This window comes from Hyla sarda, unplaced genomic scaffold, assembly GCF_029499605.1.
Source record: "Hyla sarda isolate aHylSar1 unplaced genomic scaffold, aHylSar1.hap1 scaffold_331, whole genome shotgun sequence".
Classification (NCBI taxonomy): Eukaryota; Metazoa; Chordata; class Amphibia; order Anura; family Hylidae; genus Hyla; species Hyla sarda.
Window position 1 is genome coordinate 123559 of NW_026610054.1, and position 18452 is coordinate 142010.

Below are 18452 nucleotides of genomic sequence, written 5' to 3' on the forward strand. Positions count from 1 at the left end.
ACTGTATAGTGATGTGTAGTATTATATATTATACCGTACTGTGATGTGCAATATTTTTGGAGGACACTGACATATCCCTGACTATATGGCGGTCGGGGTTCCCCCATCCTATCTCCCCCTGTAATCACAGACTCGTCCAGTAATGACAGGTGAGGGGCCCCAATAATACATTCCTGACATTCCCTCCGGACAATGGCCGCTGTGTCTGACCATGAAAGAGGCATTGTGTGTGTGCGTGCACCTGCTGCTCAGTAACACCGCCACTTCTACACGGTAACACCGCCGCCTCTACACGGTAACACCGCCGCCTCTACACGGTAACACCGCCGCCTCTACACGGTAACACCGCCGTCTCTACACGGTAACACCACCGCCTCTACACGGTAACACCGCCACCACTACACTGTAACACCGCCACCTCTACACAGTAACACCGTCGTCTCTACACAGCAACACCGCCACCTCTACACAGTAACACCGTCGTCTCTACACAGTAACACCGCCACCTCTACACAGTAACACCGCCACCTCTACACAGTAACACCGTCGTCTCTACACAGTAACACCGTCGTCTCTACACAGTAACACCGCCGCCTCTACACAGTAACACAGCCACCTCTACACAGTAACACAGCCACCTCTACACAGTAACACCGCCACCTCTACACATTGTGGTGTCTCGATACCGGATTGCCTCCGTTGCCTTGTGGTGAGGTCCCCAAAGTCAGAGTCCCTAGGTGGAGGTGGGGTCCTCATCCTTATCTAGCCCCTCGTCACCCCTTTTGTAATTAAAATTATTTAAATTTAATGTGTATATATTTGTATAGTAAGTGTACTTACCTAGTTAGCGTCACAGAACCTGCGGGTCACGTGATGCGATACAAAGACTCTATGGTTTGTAGTTCAAGGACCTTTGGAGGAAATCAGGTGTTTAACCATCAGGCTATGTAACGGTGAGTGACAGCTGACTTGGACCAATCCAAAACGGCCCTGCCCATATAAGGGAGCGGCGGCCATTGCTCTCTCTCTCTCTTTCCTCGTGGGCTTTTGTGAGAGAAGGATCTGCGCTGCTGTCATCAGTGACTTAGACCCGAGCCTAAGTGTATCAATCCCTAAACACTCTGCAAAATCACCGGACCTTATCTATCCCCTAAATCCGGACGGATTGTCGCAAATTACCCTAAATTCTGAGACTTATAACAAAAGTCAAGGTCTGCAACAACTGTCAGTCACTGAAGTGTATGGAGACTGTATTAATGAGACTGTTACTGTTCATTGGATGCACTGCAAGTCTTTAAGTAAAGGTTAGTACAAGTTCAGATACCTTGTGGACCTTTGGTCATTTCATGCACCTATCATTACTGGGAAGGGCGGCGATAGGCCGGAGAATTACCTCAGCTACACCCTGACTACACTGCCCCTACCCCAGAGGCCTACCACAACACTAACACTGCCGCCTCTACACGGTAACACTGCCGCCTCTACACGGTAACACTGCCGCCTCTACACGGTAACACTGCCGCCTCTACACGGTAACACTGCCGCCTCTACACGGTAACACTGCCGCCTCTACACAGTACAAGGGGATAAAGATGGAGGAGGAATATTAACACAAGGGGATAAAGATTGAGGAGGAGGAATAATAACACAAGGGGATAAAGATGGAGGAGGAGGAATAATAACAAGGGGATAAAGATGGAGGAGAAGGGATAATAACACAATGGGATAAAGATGGAGGAGGAGGAATAATAACACAAGGGGATAAAGATGGAGGAGGGATAATAACACAAGGGGATAAAGATGGAGGAGGAGGAATAATAACACAAGGGGATAAAGATGGAGGAGGAGGAATAATAACAACAGGGGATAAAGATGGAGGAGGAGGAATAATAACACAAGGGGATAAAGATGGAGGAGGAGGAATAATAACACAAGGGGATAAAGATGGAGGAGGAGGAATAATAACACAAGGGGATAAAGATGGAGGAGAAGGAATAATAACAGGGGATAAAGATGGAGGAGGAATAATAACACAAGGGGATAAAGATGGAGGGGGATGCATTAGTATCAAGGTAAGAACACGCCTTTTGTCCGCGGGTGTTCCACGCGAGGGGGTACCCGCGGACATACTTTCAGCCTTTATGGGTACAGTCGCCAAAAAGGTTGAGAACCACTGGTCTATGGAGCAGTCACACTGTATATATGTCGTCTATGGAGCAGTCACACTGTATATATGTCGTCTATGGAGCAGTCACGCAGTATATATGTCGTCTATGGAGCAGTCACACTGTATATATGTCATCTATGGAGCAGTCACACTGTATATATATGTCGTCTATGGAGCAATCACACTGTATATATATGTCGTCTATAGAGCAGTCACACTGTATATATATGTCGTCTATGGAGCAGTCACACTGTATATATGTCATCTATGGAGCAGTCACACTGTATATATATGTCATCTATGGAGCGGTCACACTGTATATATATGTCGTCTATGGAGCGGTCACACTGTATATATATGTCGTCTATGGAGCGGTCACACTGTATATATGTAGTCTATGGAGCGGTCACACTGTATATATGTCGTCTATGGAGCGGTCACACTGTATATATGTAGTCTATGGAGCGGTCACACTGTATATATGTCGTCTATGGAGCGGTCACACTGTATATATATGTCGTCTATGGAGCGGTCACACTGTATATATATGTCGTCTATGGAGCGGTCACACTGTATATATGTAGTCTATGGAGCGGTCACACTGTATATATGTCGTCTATGGAGCAGTCACACTGTATATATGTCGTCTATGGAGCAGTCACACTGTATATATGTCGTCTATGGAGCGGTCACACTGTATATATGTCGTCTATGGAGCAGTCACACTGTATATATATATATATATATATATATATATATATATATATATATATATATATATAGTCTATGAGCGGTCACACTGTATATATGACATCTATGGAGCAGTCACACTGTGTGTGTGTGTATATATATATATATATATATATATATATATATGTCTATGGAGCAGTCACACTATATATGTAGTCTATGGAGCAGTCACACTGTATATGTAGTCTATGGAGCAGTCACACTGTATATATGTCATCTATGGAGCGATCACACTGTATATTTGTCATCTATGAAGCGGTCTCACTGTATATATGTCATCTATGGAGCAGTCACACTGTATATATGTCATCTATGGAGCGGTCACACTGTATATATATGTTATCTATGGAGCAGTCACACTATATATTGTCTATGGAGCAGTCACACTGTATGTGTATATATATATATATATATATATAGTCTATGGAGCGGTCACACTGTATATATGTCATCTATGAGCAGTCACACTGTATGTGTATATATATATATATAATATATATAGTCTATGGAGCGGTCACACTGTATATATGTCATCTATGGAGCAGTCACACTGTTATATATGTCGTCTATGGAGCAGTCACACTGTATATATATGTCGTCTATGGAGCGGTCACACTGTATATATATATCATCTATGGAGCGGTCACACTGTATATATGTCATCTATGGAGCAGTCACACTGTATATAAAACACTCCTGCACACTAGGCTATAATACACCAGTATTTATTATTAAACACTATAAAGTGCGAGCAGATAAAGTGCAAAATAAAGTCTAAAAAGTCTCATATCTACAATAAAAACCAAGGATCCTGGGTGGAGATCATATGAGCTGGACGTCCAGTGCTACAACCACAATGGTCTGTAATGTGGACAGGTCGCCCCCTACTGCAGGCCGAGGATATAGCATCATCGTCTGCACATGACACCAGAATTCTCACAGGCAGAAGACACTTTACAAAATATTTTAATATATTTACAAGACTTTGTCCCCCCCCCCAAATGTGTCAACCCCAAAAAAGGAAAGTAATTACATAGATCCCCCTCCGAAAAGGGCAGAGATCACACGTCAGATGTCAGGGGAACAGAGATCCCACGTCAGGGGAGCAGAGATCACACGTCAGATGTCAGGGGAACAGAGATCACCCGTCAGATGTCAGGGGAGCAGAGATCACACGTCAGATGTCAGGGGAACAGAGATCCCATGTCAGGGGAACAGAGATCACACGTCAGGGAAGCAGAGATCGCCCGCCAGATGTCAGGGGAACAGAGATCACACGTCAGGGAAGCAGAGATCGCCCGCCAGATGTCAGGGGAGCAGAGATCACACGTCAGGGGAGCAGAGATCCCACGCCAGATGTCAGGGGAGCAGAGATCCCACGCCAGATGTCAGGGGAACAGAGATCCCACGCCAGATGTCAGGGGAACAGAGATCCCACGCCAGATGTCAGGGGAACAGAGATCCCACGCCAGATGTCAGGGGAACAGAGATCCCACGCCAGATGTCAGGGGAACAGAGATCCCACGCCAGATGTCAGGGGAACAGAGATCCCACGCCAGATGTCAGGGGAACAGAGATCCCACGCCAGATGTCAGGGGAACAGAGATCCCACGTCAGTTGTCAGGGGAACAGAGATCGCCCGTCAGTTGTCAGGGGAACAGAGATCGCCCGTCAGTTGTCAGGGGAGCAGAGATCGCCCGTCAGTTGTCAGGGGAGCAGAGATCGCCCGTCAGTTGTCAGGGGAGCAGAGATCGCCCGTCAGTTGTCAGGGGAGCAGAGATCGCCCGTCAGTTGTCAGGGGAGCAGAGATCGCCCGTCAGATGTCAGGGGAGCAGAGATCGCCCGTCAGATGTCAGGGGAGCAGAGATCACCCGTCAGATGTCAGGGGAGCAGAGATCACCCGTCAGATGTCAGGGGAGCAGAGATCACCCGTCAGATGTCAGGGGAGCAGAGATCACCCGTCAGATGTCAGGGGAGCAGAGATCACCCGTCAGATGTCAGGGGAGCAGAGATCACCCGTCAGATGTCAGGGGAGCAGAGATCACACGTCAGATGTCAGGGGGAAAGAGATCACACGTCAGATGAGCAGAGATCACACGTCAGATGTCAGGGGAGCAGAGATCACACGTCAGATGTCAGGGGAGCAGAGATCACACGTCAGATGTCAGGGGGGCAGAGATCACTCGTCAGATGTCAGGGGGGGCAGAGATCACCCGTCAGATGTCAGGGGGGCAGAGATCACCCGTCAGATGTCAGGGGGGCCGAGATCACCCGTCAGATGTCAGGGGGGCAGAGATCACCCGTCAGATGTCAGGGGAGCAGAGATCACACGTCAGATGTCAGGGGAGCAGAGATCACGTCATAGTTCCCCATCACTAGAACATTCTACAGACACATGAGATTCTTACAGTTTCCTAAAGAATCTGTGGTGAACATGTATGTGGGGTCCGGGCCGAGACCTCACAAATGGTGTAGAGAAGATTTAATATACAAGTTTTATATGTCCACTCCGGGTGACCACCATTCATGACCATCGGGGGCTCGTCTCACGCCTAATCCTGAGCGGTTGTGAAGAGTCAACAGAAGAAGGACGTTCCGATCGGTGGTGGAGGAGGACGTCTCCGGGGTGCACTCCTCGCTCTCTACATGGGGGTATTTGCTGTCTCGCACCATAGCAGGGTTCTGTGTAGTCTTTGCCGTTTACATGTGGTGCTTGGGGTAGTTTGCGGATTCCTGCCCTATGTTTGTACCAGTAATTGATTACGTGCCTATAGATCTAGCACCATGGAGTAACATCTATGGCCTCAGAGACGCCCTCATTCTCAGTCACCATACGTTTTGTATATATGTGCTGTGTGCGCTGTTTATACAGACTCCACATGGTCCAGTATATACACCCTAGGAGCACACAGGGTATATATATTTATATATTTTATAACCTCGGGAGGTAGATGTCTCCTCTACGTGCAGGGAGTCCGTCACTATTCACCACCACTGGGCACCAACTTACTCCACAACACAACCTTAAGGAGTCCTCTACAGTCCATAGTGGTCCTCAGTCCCAATCAATCACAGAAGACTTTGTCCTGAACAGGGACTGCTCGGACTGGGCAGGTATTGGCTCAGGAAGGACGGGTGAACCAGATCTCCTGGGTGACTGCTCAATACATCTAATACACTTTTGTTGGGTGGCACAGTCCTCAGCATGCTGTCCAGATCCAGTGTAGGGGGTGGGCATGGCTTCTGGGGGCTGGGGTTGGTTGGTTGGGACAGGAGACCCCAGTAGGGAGGAGTCATGTACGGAGAAGGTCCATAGTTACAGTAGGGATATCTGGGAAAGGGAAGAAAGGCAGAATGCTGGGCGGAGCCACCACGTTGGGCGCCACACACTTTGTGTACGAGGTTGGCAGCTCTGAAGGAATGAACGAGGCCTTAGATGGTGGCTCAACTGGAGAACACCCATCAGCACTCAGATCAGAACAACTACTCTCATTATCTTCTCTCAGACGTTTCAAAGCCCTCGGTGGGGGAGTCCCAGGAACCTCCCTACAATGTTCCAGATTCTCATCCCCACTCATAGGAGACATGGTGGACAGGCTGGTGCTGGAGGAGGAGTATATGGTGCTGGAGGAGTCGTACAGGCGGGGGGCAGCGGCCCATAGGGTGGGGGGCAGGGTAGGGCCTTGTTTTTGGTTCTCCACAGTCCTGGAGACATCTGAAGCTCAGTCTCTTGAAGATCATGGAGTAAAGACTCAATCATGAAGGAGCTGTTGAGTTTCCCTGCGGTGGGGAGCGGAGAGTGGTCCCCCATACAGCCGGGGTAGTTACTGAGGGCAATCTGCTGGTAGAGGTCCCCATTGGGGTCATACTTGTAGCTGTGCAGGATGTAGGGAGACAAGTCCTGGACAAACATCTGTGATCCACCACGAGCCATGACCGTGTTCTGCAGCTTCATGGCGTCCAGAGGGATCCGGCTCACGTCCACCGTCCAGAAGTTCCCTTTGGCCTGAGGCTTCCCCGGATCCTTAAGCACCTGCAAAAAGTCATGGAGAGGTATCAGACCCTTATATGGGGAGGGGGGGGGGGGGAGGTATCAGACCCTTATATGGGGGGGGGGGGAGGTAGGTATCAGACCCTTATATGGGGGGGGGAGGTAGGTATCAGACCCTTATATGGGGGGGGGGGAGGTATCAGACCCTTATATGGGGGGGAGGGGAGGGAGGTATCAGACCCTTATATGGGGGGGAGGGGAGGGAGGTATCAGACCCCTTATATGGGGGGGGGGAAGAGGTATCAGACCCTTATATGGGGGGGGGGGGGGGGAAGAGGTATCAGACCCTTATATGGGGGGGGGGGGAAGAGGTATCAGACCCTTATATGGGGGGGGGAGGGAGGTATCAGACCCTTATATGGGGGGGGGAGGGAGGTATCAGACCCTTATATGGGGGGGGGAGGGAGGTATCAGACCCTTATATTGGGGGGGGGGGAGGTATCAGACCCTTATATGGGGGGGGAGGGGAGGGAGGTATCAGACCCTTATATGGGGGGGGAGAGGTATCAGACCCTTATATGGGGGGGGAGGGAGGTATCAGACCCTTATATGGGGGGGGGGGGGGGGAAGTATCAGACCCTTATATGGGGGGGGGGAGGTATCAGACCCTTATATGGGGGGGGGGAGGGGAGGGAGGTATCAGACCCTTATATGGGGGGGAGGGGAGGGAGGTATCAGACCCTTATATGGGGGGGGAGAGGTATCAGACCCTTATATGGGGGGGGGGAGGGAGGTATCAGACCCTTATATGGGGGGGGGGGGGAAGTATCAGACCCTTATATGGGGGGGGGGGAGGTATCAGACCCTTATATGGGGGGGGGAGGGGAGGGAGGTATCAGACCCTTATATGGGGGGGAGGGGAGGGAGGTATCAGACCCTTATATGGGGGGGAGAGGTATCAGACCCTTATATGGGGGGGGGGAGAGGTATCAGACCCTTATATGGGGGGGGGGGGAGAGGTATCAGACCCTTATATGGGGGGGGGGGGAAGTATCAGACCCTTATATGGGGGAGGGAGGTATCAGACCCTTATATGGGGGGGAGGGGAGGGAGGTATCAGACCCTTATATGGGGGGGAGGGGAGGGAGGTATCAGACCCTTGTATGGGGGGGAGGTATCAGACCCTTATATGGGGGGGGGGGAGGTATCAGACCCTTATATGGGGGGGGGGGGGAGGTATCAGACCCTTACATGGGGGGGGAGGTATCAGACCCTTACATGGGGGGGGGAGGTATCAGACCCTTACATGGGGGGGGAGGTATCAGACCCTTACATGGGGGGGGGAGGTATCAGACCCTTACATGGGGGGGAGGTATCAGACCCTTACATGGGGGGGAGGTATCAGACCCTTACATGGGGGGGAGGTATCAGACCCTTACATGGGGGGGAGGTATCAGACCCTTACATGGGGGGGAGGTATCAGACCCTTACATGGGGGGGAGGTATCAGACCCTTATATGGGGGGGGGGGAGGTATCAGACCCTTATATGGGGGGGGGGGAGGTATCAGACCCTTATATGGGGGGGGGGGAGGTATCAGACCCTTATATGGGGGGGGGGAGGTATCAGACCCTTATATGGGGGGGGGGGGAGGTATCAGACCCTTATATGGGGGGGGGGAGGTATCAGACCCTTATATGGGGGGGGGAGGTATCAGACCCTCATATTGGGGGGGGGGAGGTATCAGACCCTTATATGGGGGGGGGGGAGGTATCAGACCCTTATATGGGGGGGAGGTATCAGACCCTTACATGGGGGGGAGGTATCAGACCCTTACATGGGGGGGGGAGGTATCAGACCCTTATATGGGGGGGAGGTATCAGACCCTTATATGGGGGGGGGGGGAGGTATCAGACCCTTATATGGGGGGGGGGGAGGTATCAGACCCTTATATGGGGGGGGGGGAGGTATCAGACCCTTATATGGGGGGGGGAGGTATCAGACCCTTATATGGGGGGGGGAGGAGGTATCAGACCCTTATATGGGGGGGGGGGAGGTATCAGACCCTTATATGGGGGGGGGGGAGGTATCAGACCCTTATATGGGGGGGGGGAGGTATCAGACCCTTATATGGGGGGGGGGGAGGTATCAGACCCTTATATGGGGGGGGGGGAGGTATCAGACCCTTATATGGGGGGGGGGGGAGGTATCAGACCCTTATATGGGGGGGGGAGGTATCAGACCCTTATATGGGGGGGGGGGAGGTATCAGACCCTTATATGGGGGGGGGGAGGTATCAGACCCTTACATGGGGGGGGGGGGAGGTATCAGACCCTTACATGGGGGGGAGGTATCAGACCCTTACATGGGGGGGAGGTATCAGACCCTTACATGGGGGGGGAGGTATCAGACCCTTACATGGGGGGGGGGGGAGGTATCAGACCCTTATATGGGGGGGGGAGGTATCAGACCCTTATATGGGGGGGGGAGGTATCAGACCCTTATATGGGGGGGGAGGTATCAGACCCTTATATGGGGGGGGGGGAGGTATCAGACCCTTATATGGGGGGGGGGGAGGTATCAGACCCTTATATGGGGGGGGGGAGGTATCAGACCCTTATATGGGGGGGGGGAGGTATCAGACCCTTATATGGGGGGGGGGGAGGTATCAGACCCTTATATTGGGGGGGGGGAGGTATCAGACCCTTATATTGGGGGGGGGAGGTATCAGACCCTTCTATGGGGGGGGGGGGAGGTATCAGACCCTTATATGGGGGGGGGGGAGGTAGGAGGTATCAGACCCTTATATGGGGTGGGAGGTATCAGACCCTTATATGGGGTGGGAGGTATCAGACCCTTATATGGGGTGGGAGGTATCAGACCCTTATATGGGGGGGGGGGAAGGTATCAGACCCTTATATGGGGGGGAAGGTATCAGACCCTTATATGGGGGGGGGGAGGTATCAGACCCCTATATGGGGGGGGGGGGGAGGTATCAGACCCCTATATGGGGGGGGGGAGGTATCAGACCCTTATATGGGGGGGGGGATGTATCAGACCCTTATATGGGGGGGGATGTATCAGACCATTATATGGGGGGGGAGGTATCAGACCCTTATATGGGGGGGGGGGGAGGTATCAGACCCTTATATGGGGGGGGGGGAGGTATCAGACCCCTATATGGGGGGGGGGGAGGTATCAGACCCTTATATGTGGGGGGGGGAGGTATCAGACCCTTATATGGGGGGGGGGGGGTATGTATCAGACCATTAAATGGGGGGGGAGGTATCAGACCCTTATATGGGGGGGGGGAGGTATCAGACCCTTATATGGGGGGGGGGAGGTATCAGACCCCTATATGGGGGGGGGGGAGGTATCAGACCCTTATATGTGTGGGGGGGGGAGGTATCAGACCCCTTATATGTGTGGGGGGGGGGAGGTATCAGACCCTTATATGTGTGGGGGGGGGAGGTATCAGACCCTTATATGGGGGGGGGAGGTATCAGACCCTTACATGGGGGGGGGGAGGTATCAGACCCTTACATGGGGGGGGGAGGTATCAGACCCTTACATGGGGGGGGGAGGTATCAGACCCTTACATGGGGGGGGGAGGTATCAGACCCCTTATATGTGGGGGGGGGGAGGTATCAGACCCTTATATGTGTGGGGGGGGGGGAGGTATCAGACCCTTATATGGGGGGGGGGGAGGTATCAGACCCTTATATGGGGGGGGGGAGGTATAAGACCCTTATATGGGGGGTATCAGACCCTTATATGGGGGGTATCAGACCCTTATATGGGGGGTATCAGACCCTTATATGGGGGGGAGGTATCAGACCTTTACATGGGGGGGGAGGTATCAGACCCTTACATGGGGGGGAGGTATCAGACCCTTACATGGGGGGGAGGTATCAGACCCTTACATGGGGGGTATCAGACCCTTATATGGGGGGTATCAGACCCTTATATGGGGGGGTATCAGACCCTTATACAGGAGGGGGGGGGGGGTAGAGGTGCGGTGTCCCAGTACAGGACATGGTCCTGCACTACACTTAGTCCCTGTCAGGTTGAGTCCCTCGGTGACCTGGTGTTCTCCTGCTGTTAGTACAATGTTATAGTCAGATGCTAATGTATAGACAGTATAAAGGACCTTTGGAGGAATAAGGCATTATTTGGGGGGAGGAAGTATTAGACCCTTATATGTGGGGGGGGGGGGGAATAGGTAAACGAAAACCCCAAAGGTCCAGCAACCAGAGAATAATTTACAGGGCAATGCAAGTGACGACTATACATGAAGCACTAAATACCCGTTCTGACCCTGTCCTGCCCTACAGATGGGACCACCACCAACAGCTGAAGACCCCATAACCATATCCTGCCCTACAGATGGGACCACCACCAACAGCTGAAGACCCCATAACTATATCCTGCCCTACAGATGGGACCACCACCAACAGCTGAAGGACCCCCTAACCATATCCTGCCCTACAGATGGGACCACCATCAACAGCTGAAGACCCCATAACCATATCCTGCCCTACAGATGGGACCACCATCAACAGCTGAAGACCCCATAACCATATCCTGCCCTACAGATGGGACAACCACCAACAGCTGAAGACCCCATAACCATATCCTGCCCTACAGATGGGACCACCACCAACAGCTGAAGATCCCATAACCATATCCTGCCCTACAGATGGGACCACCACCAACAGCTGAAGATCCCATAACCATATCCTGCCCTACAGATGGGACCACCACCAACAGCTGAAGACCCCAGAACCATATCCTGCCCTACAGATGGGACCACCACCAACAGCTGAAGACCCCAGAACCATATCCTGCCCTACAGATGGGACCACCACCAACAGCTGAAGACCCCATAACCATATCCTGCCCTACAGATGGGACCACCACCAACAGCTAAACACCCCATAACCATATCCTGCCCTACAGATGGGACCACCACCAACAGCTGAAGACCCCAGAACCATATCCTGCCCTACAGATGGGACCACCACCAACAGCTGAAGACCCCCAGAACCATATCCTGCCCTACAGATGGGACCACCACCAACAGCTGAAGACCCCATAACCATATCCTGCCCTACAGATGGGACCACCACCAACAGCTGAAGACCCCAGAACCATATCCTGCCCTACAGATGGGACCACCACCAACAGCTGAAGACCCCATAACCATATCCTGCCCTACAGATGGGACAACCACCAACAGCTAAACTCCCCATAACTATATCCTGCCCTACAGATGGGACCACCACCAACAGCTGAAGACCACAAAACCATATCCTGCCCTACAGATGGGACCACCACCAACAGCTGAAGACCCCATAACCATATCCTGCCCTACAGATGGGACCACCACCAACAGCTGAAGACCCCATAACCATATCCTGCCCTACAGATGGGACCACCACCAACAGCTGAAGACCCCATAACCATATCCTGCCCTACAGATGGGACCATCACCAACAGCTGAAGACCCCATAACCATATCCTGCCCTAAAGATGGGACCACCACCAACAGCTGAAGGACCCCACACAGGGGGAGGGAAGCTGTACTGTGCAGTGTCCATATATACAGGGGGAGGGAAGCTGTACTAGGCAGTGTCCATATATACAGGGGGAGGGAAGCTGTACTGTGCAGTGTCCATATATACAGCGGGGAGGGAAGCTGTACTGTGCAGTGTCCATATATACAGGGGGAGGGAAGCTGTACTGTGCAGTGTCCATATATACAGGGGGAGGGAAGCTGTACTGTGCAGTGTCCATATATACAGGGGGAGGGAAGCTGTACTGTGCAGTGTCCACATATACAGGGGGGAGGGAAGCTGTACTGTGCAGTGTCCATATATACAGGGGGAGGGAAGCTGTACTGTGCAGTGTCCATATATACAGGGGGAGGGAAGCTGTACTGTGCAGTGTCCATATATACAGGGGGAGGGAAGCTGTACTGTGCAGTGTCCATATATACAGGGGGAGGGAAGCTGTACTGTGCAGTGTCCATATATACAGGGGGAGGGAAGCTGTACTGTGCAGTGTCCATATATACAGGGGGAGGGAAGCTGTACTGTGCAGTGTCCATATATACAGGAGGGAGGGAAGCTGTACTGTGCAGTGTCCATATATACAGGAGGGAGGGAAGCTGTACTGTACAGTGTCCATATATACAGGGGGAGGGTGCTGTACCTTCCTGAAGCAGTCATTGGAGGACAGGTTTGTGGCGCACTGAGTCCTTCCATCCCATATAATCTTCTTTAAAAAACGGAAACTGGAGCTCAATGTTCTTCAGAATCTAAGAGGGAAACCAAAGAGTTAATGCGACAAGATACAGGATATATATATATCACCGCCACACACTACTGCCGCCATATATCACCGCCACACACTACTGCCGCCATATATCACCGCCACACACTACTGCCGCCATATATCACCGCCACACACTACTGCCGCCATATCCCACCGCCACACACTACTGCCGCCATATATCCCCGCCACACACTACTGCCGCCATATATCCCCGCCACACACTACTGCCGCCATATATCCCCGCCACACACTACTGCCGCCATATATCCCCGCCACACACTACTGCCGCCATATATCCCCGCCACACACTACTGCCGCCATATATCCCCGCCACACACTACTGCCGCCATATATCCCCGCCACACACTACTGCCGCCATATATCCCCGCCACACACTACTGCCGCCATATATCACCGCCACACACTACTGCCGCCATATATCACCGCCACACACTACTGCCGCCATATATCACCGCCACACACTACTGCCGCCATATATCACCGCCACACACTACTGCCGCCATATATCACCGCCACACACTACTGCCGCCATATATCCCCGCCACACACTACTGCCGCCATATATCCCCGCCACACACTACTGCCGCCATATATCCCCGCCACACACTACTGCCGCCATATATCACCGCCACACACTACTGCCGCCATATATCACCGCCACACACTACTGCCGCCATATATCCCCGCCACACACTACTGCCGCCATATATCCCCGCCACACACTACTGCCGCCATATATCACCGCCACACACTACTGCCGCCATATATCACCGCCACACACTACTGCCGCCATATATCACCGCCACACACTACTGCCGCCATATATCACCGCCCCACACTCCTGCCGCCATATATCACCGCCCCACACTACTGCCGCCATATATCACCGCCCCACACTACTGCCGCCATATAACTACTGCCGCCATATATCACCGCCACACACTACTGCCATATATGGTCCGTACATGTGAATCTTGGGGAGAACCCTGCTAAGGTCCATTAAGAACCGCAATAGATAGATAGGTGGTGCGGTATAATCCAAAATACCGCCCCAAATATCCCGCACACCAACAACACAAGTGTGTCCTGAACCATGGAGGGAATGAGGATGTGAGGGGCCACACTGGGGGTCTGTGAGGGAATGAGGATGAGAGGGGCCACACTGGGGGTCTGTGAGGGAATGAGGATGTGAGGGGCCACACTGGGGGGGGGGTCTGTGAGTGAATGAGGATGTGAGGGGCCACACTGGGGGGGGGGTCTGTGAGTGAATGAGGATGTGAGGGGCTGCACTGGGGGGGGGGTCTGTGAGTGAATGAGGATGTGGGGGGCCGCACTGGGGGGTCTGTAAGTGAATGAGGATGTGAGGGGCCACACTGGGGGGGGGGGGGGTCTGTGAGTGAATGAGGATGTGAGGGGCCGCACTGGGGGGGGGGTCTGTGAGTGAATGAGGATGTGAGGGGCCACACTGGGGGGGGTCTGTGAGTGAATGAGGATGTGAGGGGCCGCAATGGGGGGGGGGGTCTGTGAGTGAATGAGGATGTGAGGGGCCACACTGGGGGGGGGGTCTGTGAGTGAATGAGGATGTGAGGGGCCGCACGGGGGGGGGGGGGGGTCTGTGTGTGAATGGGGATGTGAGGGGCCGCACTGGGGGGGGGGTCTGTGAGTGAATGAGGGTGTGAGGGTCCGCACTGGGGGGGGGGGTCTGTGAGTGAATAAGGATGTGAGGGGCCGCACTGGGGGGGGGTCTGTGAGTGAATGAGGATGTGAGGGGCCGCACTGGGGGTCTGTGAGTGAATGAGGTTGTGAGGGGCCACACTGGGGGGTGGGGTCTGTGAGTGAATGAGGATGTGAGGGTCCACACTGTGGGGGGGTCTGTGAGTGAATGAGGATGTGAGGGGCCGCACTGGGGGGTCTGTGAGTGAATGAGGATGTGAGGGGCCACACGGGGGGGGGGTCTGTGAATGAATGAGGATGTGAGGGGCCGCACTGGGGGGTCTGTGAGTGAATGAGGATGTGAGGGGCCACACTGGGGGGTCTGTGAGTGAATGAGGATGTGAGGGGCCACACTGGGGGTCTGTGAGTGAATGAGGATGTGAGGGGCCACACTGGGGGGTCTGTGAGTGAATGAGGATGTGAGGGGCCACACTGGGGGGGGGGGGTCTGTGAGTGAATGAGGATGTGAGGGGCTGCACTGGGGGGGGGGGTCTGTGAGTGAATGAGGATGTGGGGGGCCGCACTGGGGGGTCTGTGAGTGAATGAGGATGTGAGGGGCCACACGGGGGGGGGTCTGTGAGTGAATGAGGATGTGAGTGGCCGCACTGGGGGGTCTGTGAGTGAATGAGGATGTGAGGGGCCCCACTGGGGGGGGGGGGGTCTGTGAGTGAATGAGGATGTGAGGGGCCGCACTGGTGGGGGGGGTCTGTGAGTGAATGAGGATGTGAGGGGCCACACTGGGGGGGGTCTGTGAGTGAATGAGGATGTGAGGGGCCGCACTGGGGGGGGGGTCTGTGAGTGAATGAGGATGTGAGGGGCCGCACTGGGGGGGGTCTGTGAGTGAATGAGGATGTGAGGGGCCACACTGGGGGGTCTGTGAGTGAATGAGGATGTGAGGGGCCACACTGGGGGGGGGGGTCTGTGAGTGAATGAGGATGTGAGGGGCTGCACTGGGGGGGGGGTCTGTGAGTGAATGAGGATGTGGGGGGCCGCACTGGGGGGTCTGTGAGTGAATGAGGATGTGAGGGGCCACACTGGGGGGGGGGGGGGTCTGTGAGTGAATGAGGATGTGAGGGGCCGCACTGGGGGGTCTGTGAGTGAATGAGGATGTGAGGGGCCACACTGGGGGGGGGGGGGTCTGTGAGTGAATGAGGATGTGAGGGGCCGCACTGGTGGGGGGGGTCTGTGAGTGAATGAGGATGTGAGGGGCCACACTGGGGGGGGGGGGGTCTGTGAGTGAATGAGGATGTGAGGGGCTGCACTGGGGGGGGTCTGTGAGTGAATGAGGATGTGAGGGGCCGCACTGGTGGGGGGGGTCTGTGAGTGAATGAGGATGTGAGGGGCCACACTGGTGGGGGGGGTCTGTGAGTGAATGAGGATGTGAGGGGCCGCACTGGTGGGGGGGGTCTGTGAGTGAATGAGGATGTGAGGGGCCACACTGGTGGGGGGGGGTCTGTGAGTGAATGAGGATGTGAGGGGCCACACTGGTGGGGGGGGTCTGTGAGTGAATGAGGATGTGAGGGGCCGCACTGGTGGGGGGGGTCTGTGAGTGAATGAGGATGTGAGGGGCCACACTGGGGGGGGGGGTCTGTGAGTGAATGAGGATGTGAGGGGCTGCACTGGGGGGGGTCTGTGAGTGAATGAGGATGTGGGGGGCCGCACTGGGGGGTCTGTGAGTGAATGAGGATGTGAGGGGCCACACTGGGGGGGGTCTGTGAGTGAATGAGGATGTGAGGGGCCGCACTGGGGGGGTCTGTGAGTGAATGAGGATGTGAGGGGCCGCACTGGGGGGGGGGGGTCTGAGTGAATGAGGATGTGAGGGGCCACACTGGGGGGGGGTCTGTGAGTGAATGAGGATGTGAGGGGCCGCACGGGGGGGGGGGGTCTGTGAGTGAATGAGGATGTGAGGGGCTGCACTGGGGGGGGGGGTCTGTGAGTGAATAAGGATGTGAGGGGCCGCACTGGGGGGGGGTCTGTGAGTGAATGAGGATGTGAGGGGCCGCACTGGGGGTCTGTGAGTGAATGAGGTTGTGAGGGGCCACACTGGGGGGTGGGGTCTGTGAGTGAATGAGGATGTGAGGGTCCACACTGTGGGGGGGTCTGTGAGTGAATGAGGATGTGAGGGGTCACATTGGGGGGGGTCTGAGTGAATGAGGATGTGAGGGGCCGCACTGGGGGGTCTGTGAGTGAATGAGGATGTGAGGGGCCACACGGGGGGGGGGTCTGTGAATGAATGAGGATGTGAGGGGCCGCACTGGGGGGTCTGTGAGTGAATGAGGATGTGAGGGGCCGCACTGGGGGGTCTGTGAGTGAATGAGGATGTGAGGGGCCACACTGGGGGGTCTGTGAGTGAATGAGGATGTGAGGGGCCACACTGGGGGGTCTGTGAGTGAATGAGGATGTGAGGGGCCACACTGGGGGGTCTGTGAGTGAATGAGGATGTGAGGGGCCACACTGGGGGGGGGGGGGGGGGTCTGTGAGTGAATGAGGATGTGAGGGGCCGAACTGGGAGTCTGTGAGTGAATGAGGATGTGAGGGGCCGCACTGGGGGGGGGGGGTCTGTGAGTGAATGAGGATGTGAGGGGCCGCACTGGGGGGGTCTGTGAGTGAATGAGGATATGAGGGGCCGCACTGGGGGGGGGGGGTCTGTGAGTGAATGAGGATGTGAGGGGCCACACTGGGGGGGGGTCTGTGAGTGAATGAGGATGTGAGGGGCCGCACTGGGGGTCTGTGAGTGAATGAGGGTGTGAGGGGCCGCACTGGGGGGGGGGGGGGGGTCTGTGAGTGAATGAGGATGTGAGGGGTCGCACTGGGGGGGTCTATGAGTGAATGAGGATGTGAGGAGCCGCACTGGGGGGGGGGGGTCTGTGAGTGAATGAGGATGTGAGGGGTCGCACTGGAGGGGTCTGTGAGTGAATGAGGATGTGAGGGGCCGCACTGGGGGGTCTGTGAGTGAATGAGGATGTGAGGGGCCGCACTGGGGGTCTGTGAGTGAATGAGGATGTGAGGGGCCGCACTGGGGGTCTGTGAGTGAATGAGGATGTTAGGGGCCGCACTGGGGAAGGGGTCTGTGAGTGAATGAGGATGTGAGGGGCCGCACTGGGGGGGGGGGGGTCTGTGAGTGAATGAGGATGTGAGGGGCCACACTGGGGGGGGGGGTCTGGGAGTGAATGAGGATGTAAGGGGCCACAATGGGGGGTCTGTGAGTGAATGAGGATGTAAGGGGCCGCACTGGGGTCTGTGAGTGAATGAGGATGTGAGGGGCCGCACTGGGGGGGGTCTTTGAGTGAATGAGGATGTGAGGGGCCACACTGGGGGGGTCTGGGAGTGAATGAGGATGTGAGGGGCCACACTGGGGGGATCTATGAGTGAATGAGGATGTGAGGGGCAACACTGGGGGGTCTGTGAGTGAATGAGGATGTGAGGGGCCGCACTGGGGGGGGGGGTCTGTGAGTGAATGAGGATGTGAGGGGCC

The 18452-nt window shown here is 54.7% G+C and overlaps 1 protein-coding gene across 1 annotated transcript in view; it reads right to left on the reverse strand.

Annotated features, from left to right (window-relative positions):
- Window positions 1–5158: 5158 nt before the first annotated feature.
- Window positions 5159–18452, reverse strand: part of LOC130330278 (forkhead box protein H1-like) — a 32906-nt gene continuing 19612 nt past the window's right edge. The window contains 4 exon segments of the mRNA XM_056553572.1: window positions 5159–6635; window positions 6638–6950; window positions 13121–13150; window positions 13152–13226. Of these exon segments, the coding sequence (XP_056409547.1) occupies window positions 6211–6635; window positions 6638–6950; window positions 13121–13150; window positions 13152–13226 (843 nt within the window). The 3' untranslated portion in view covers window positions 5159–6210.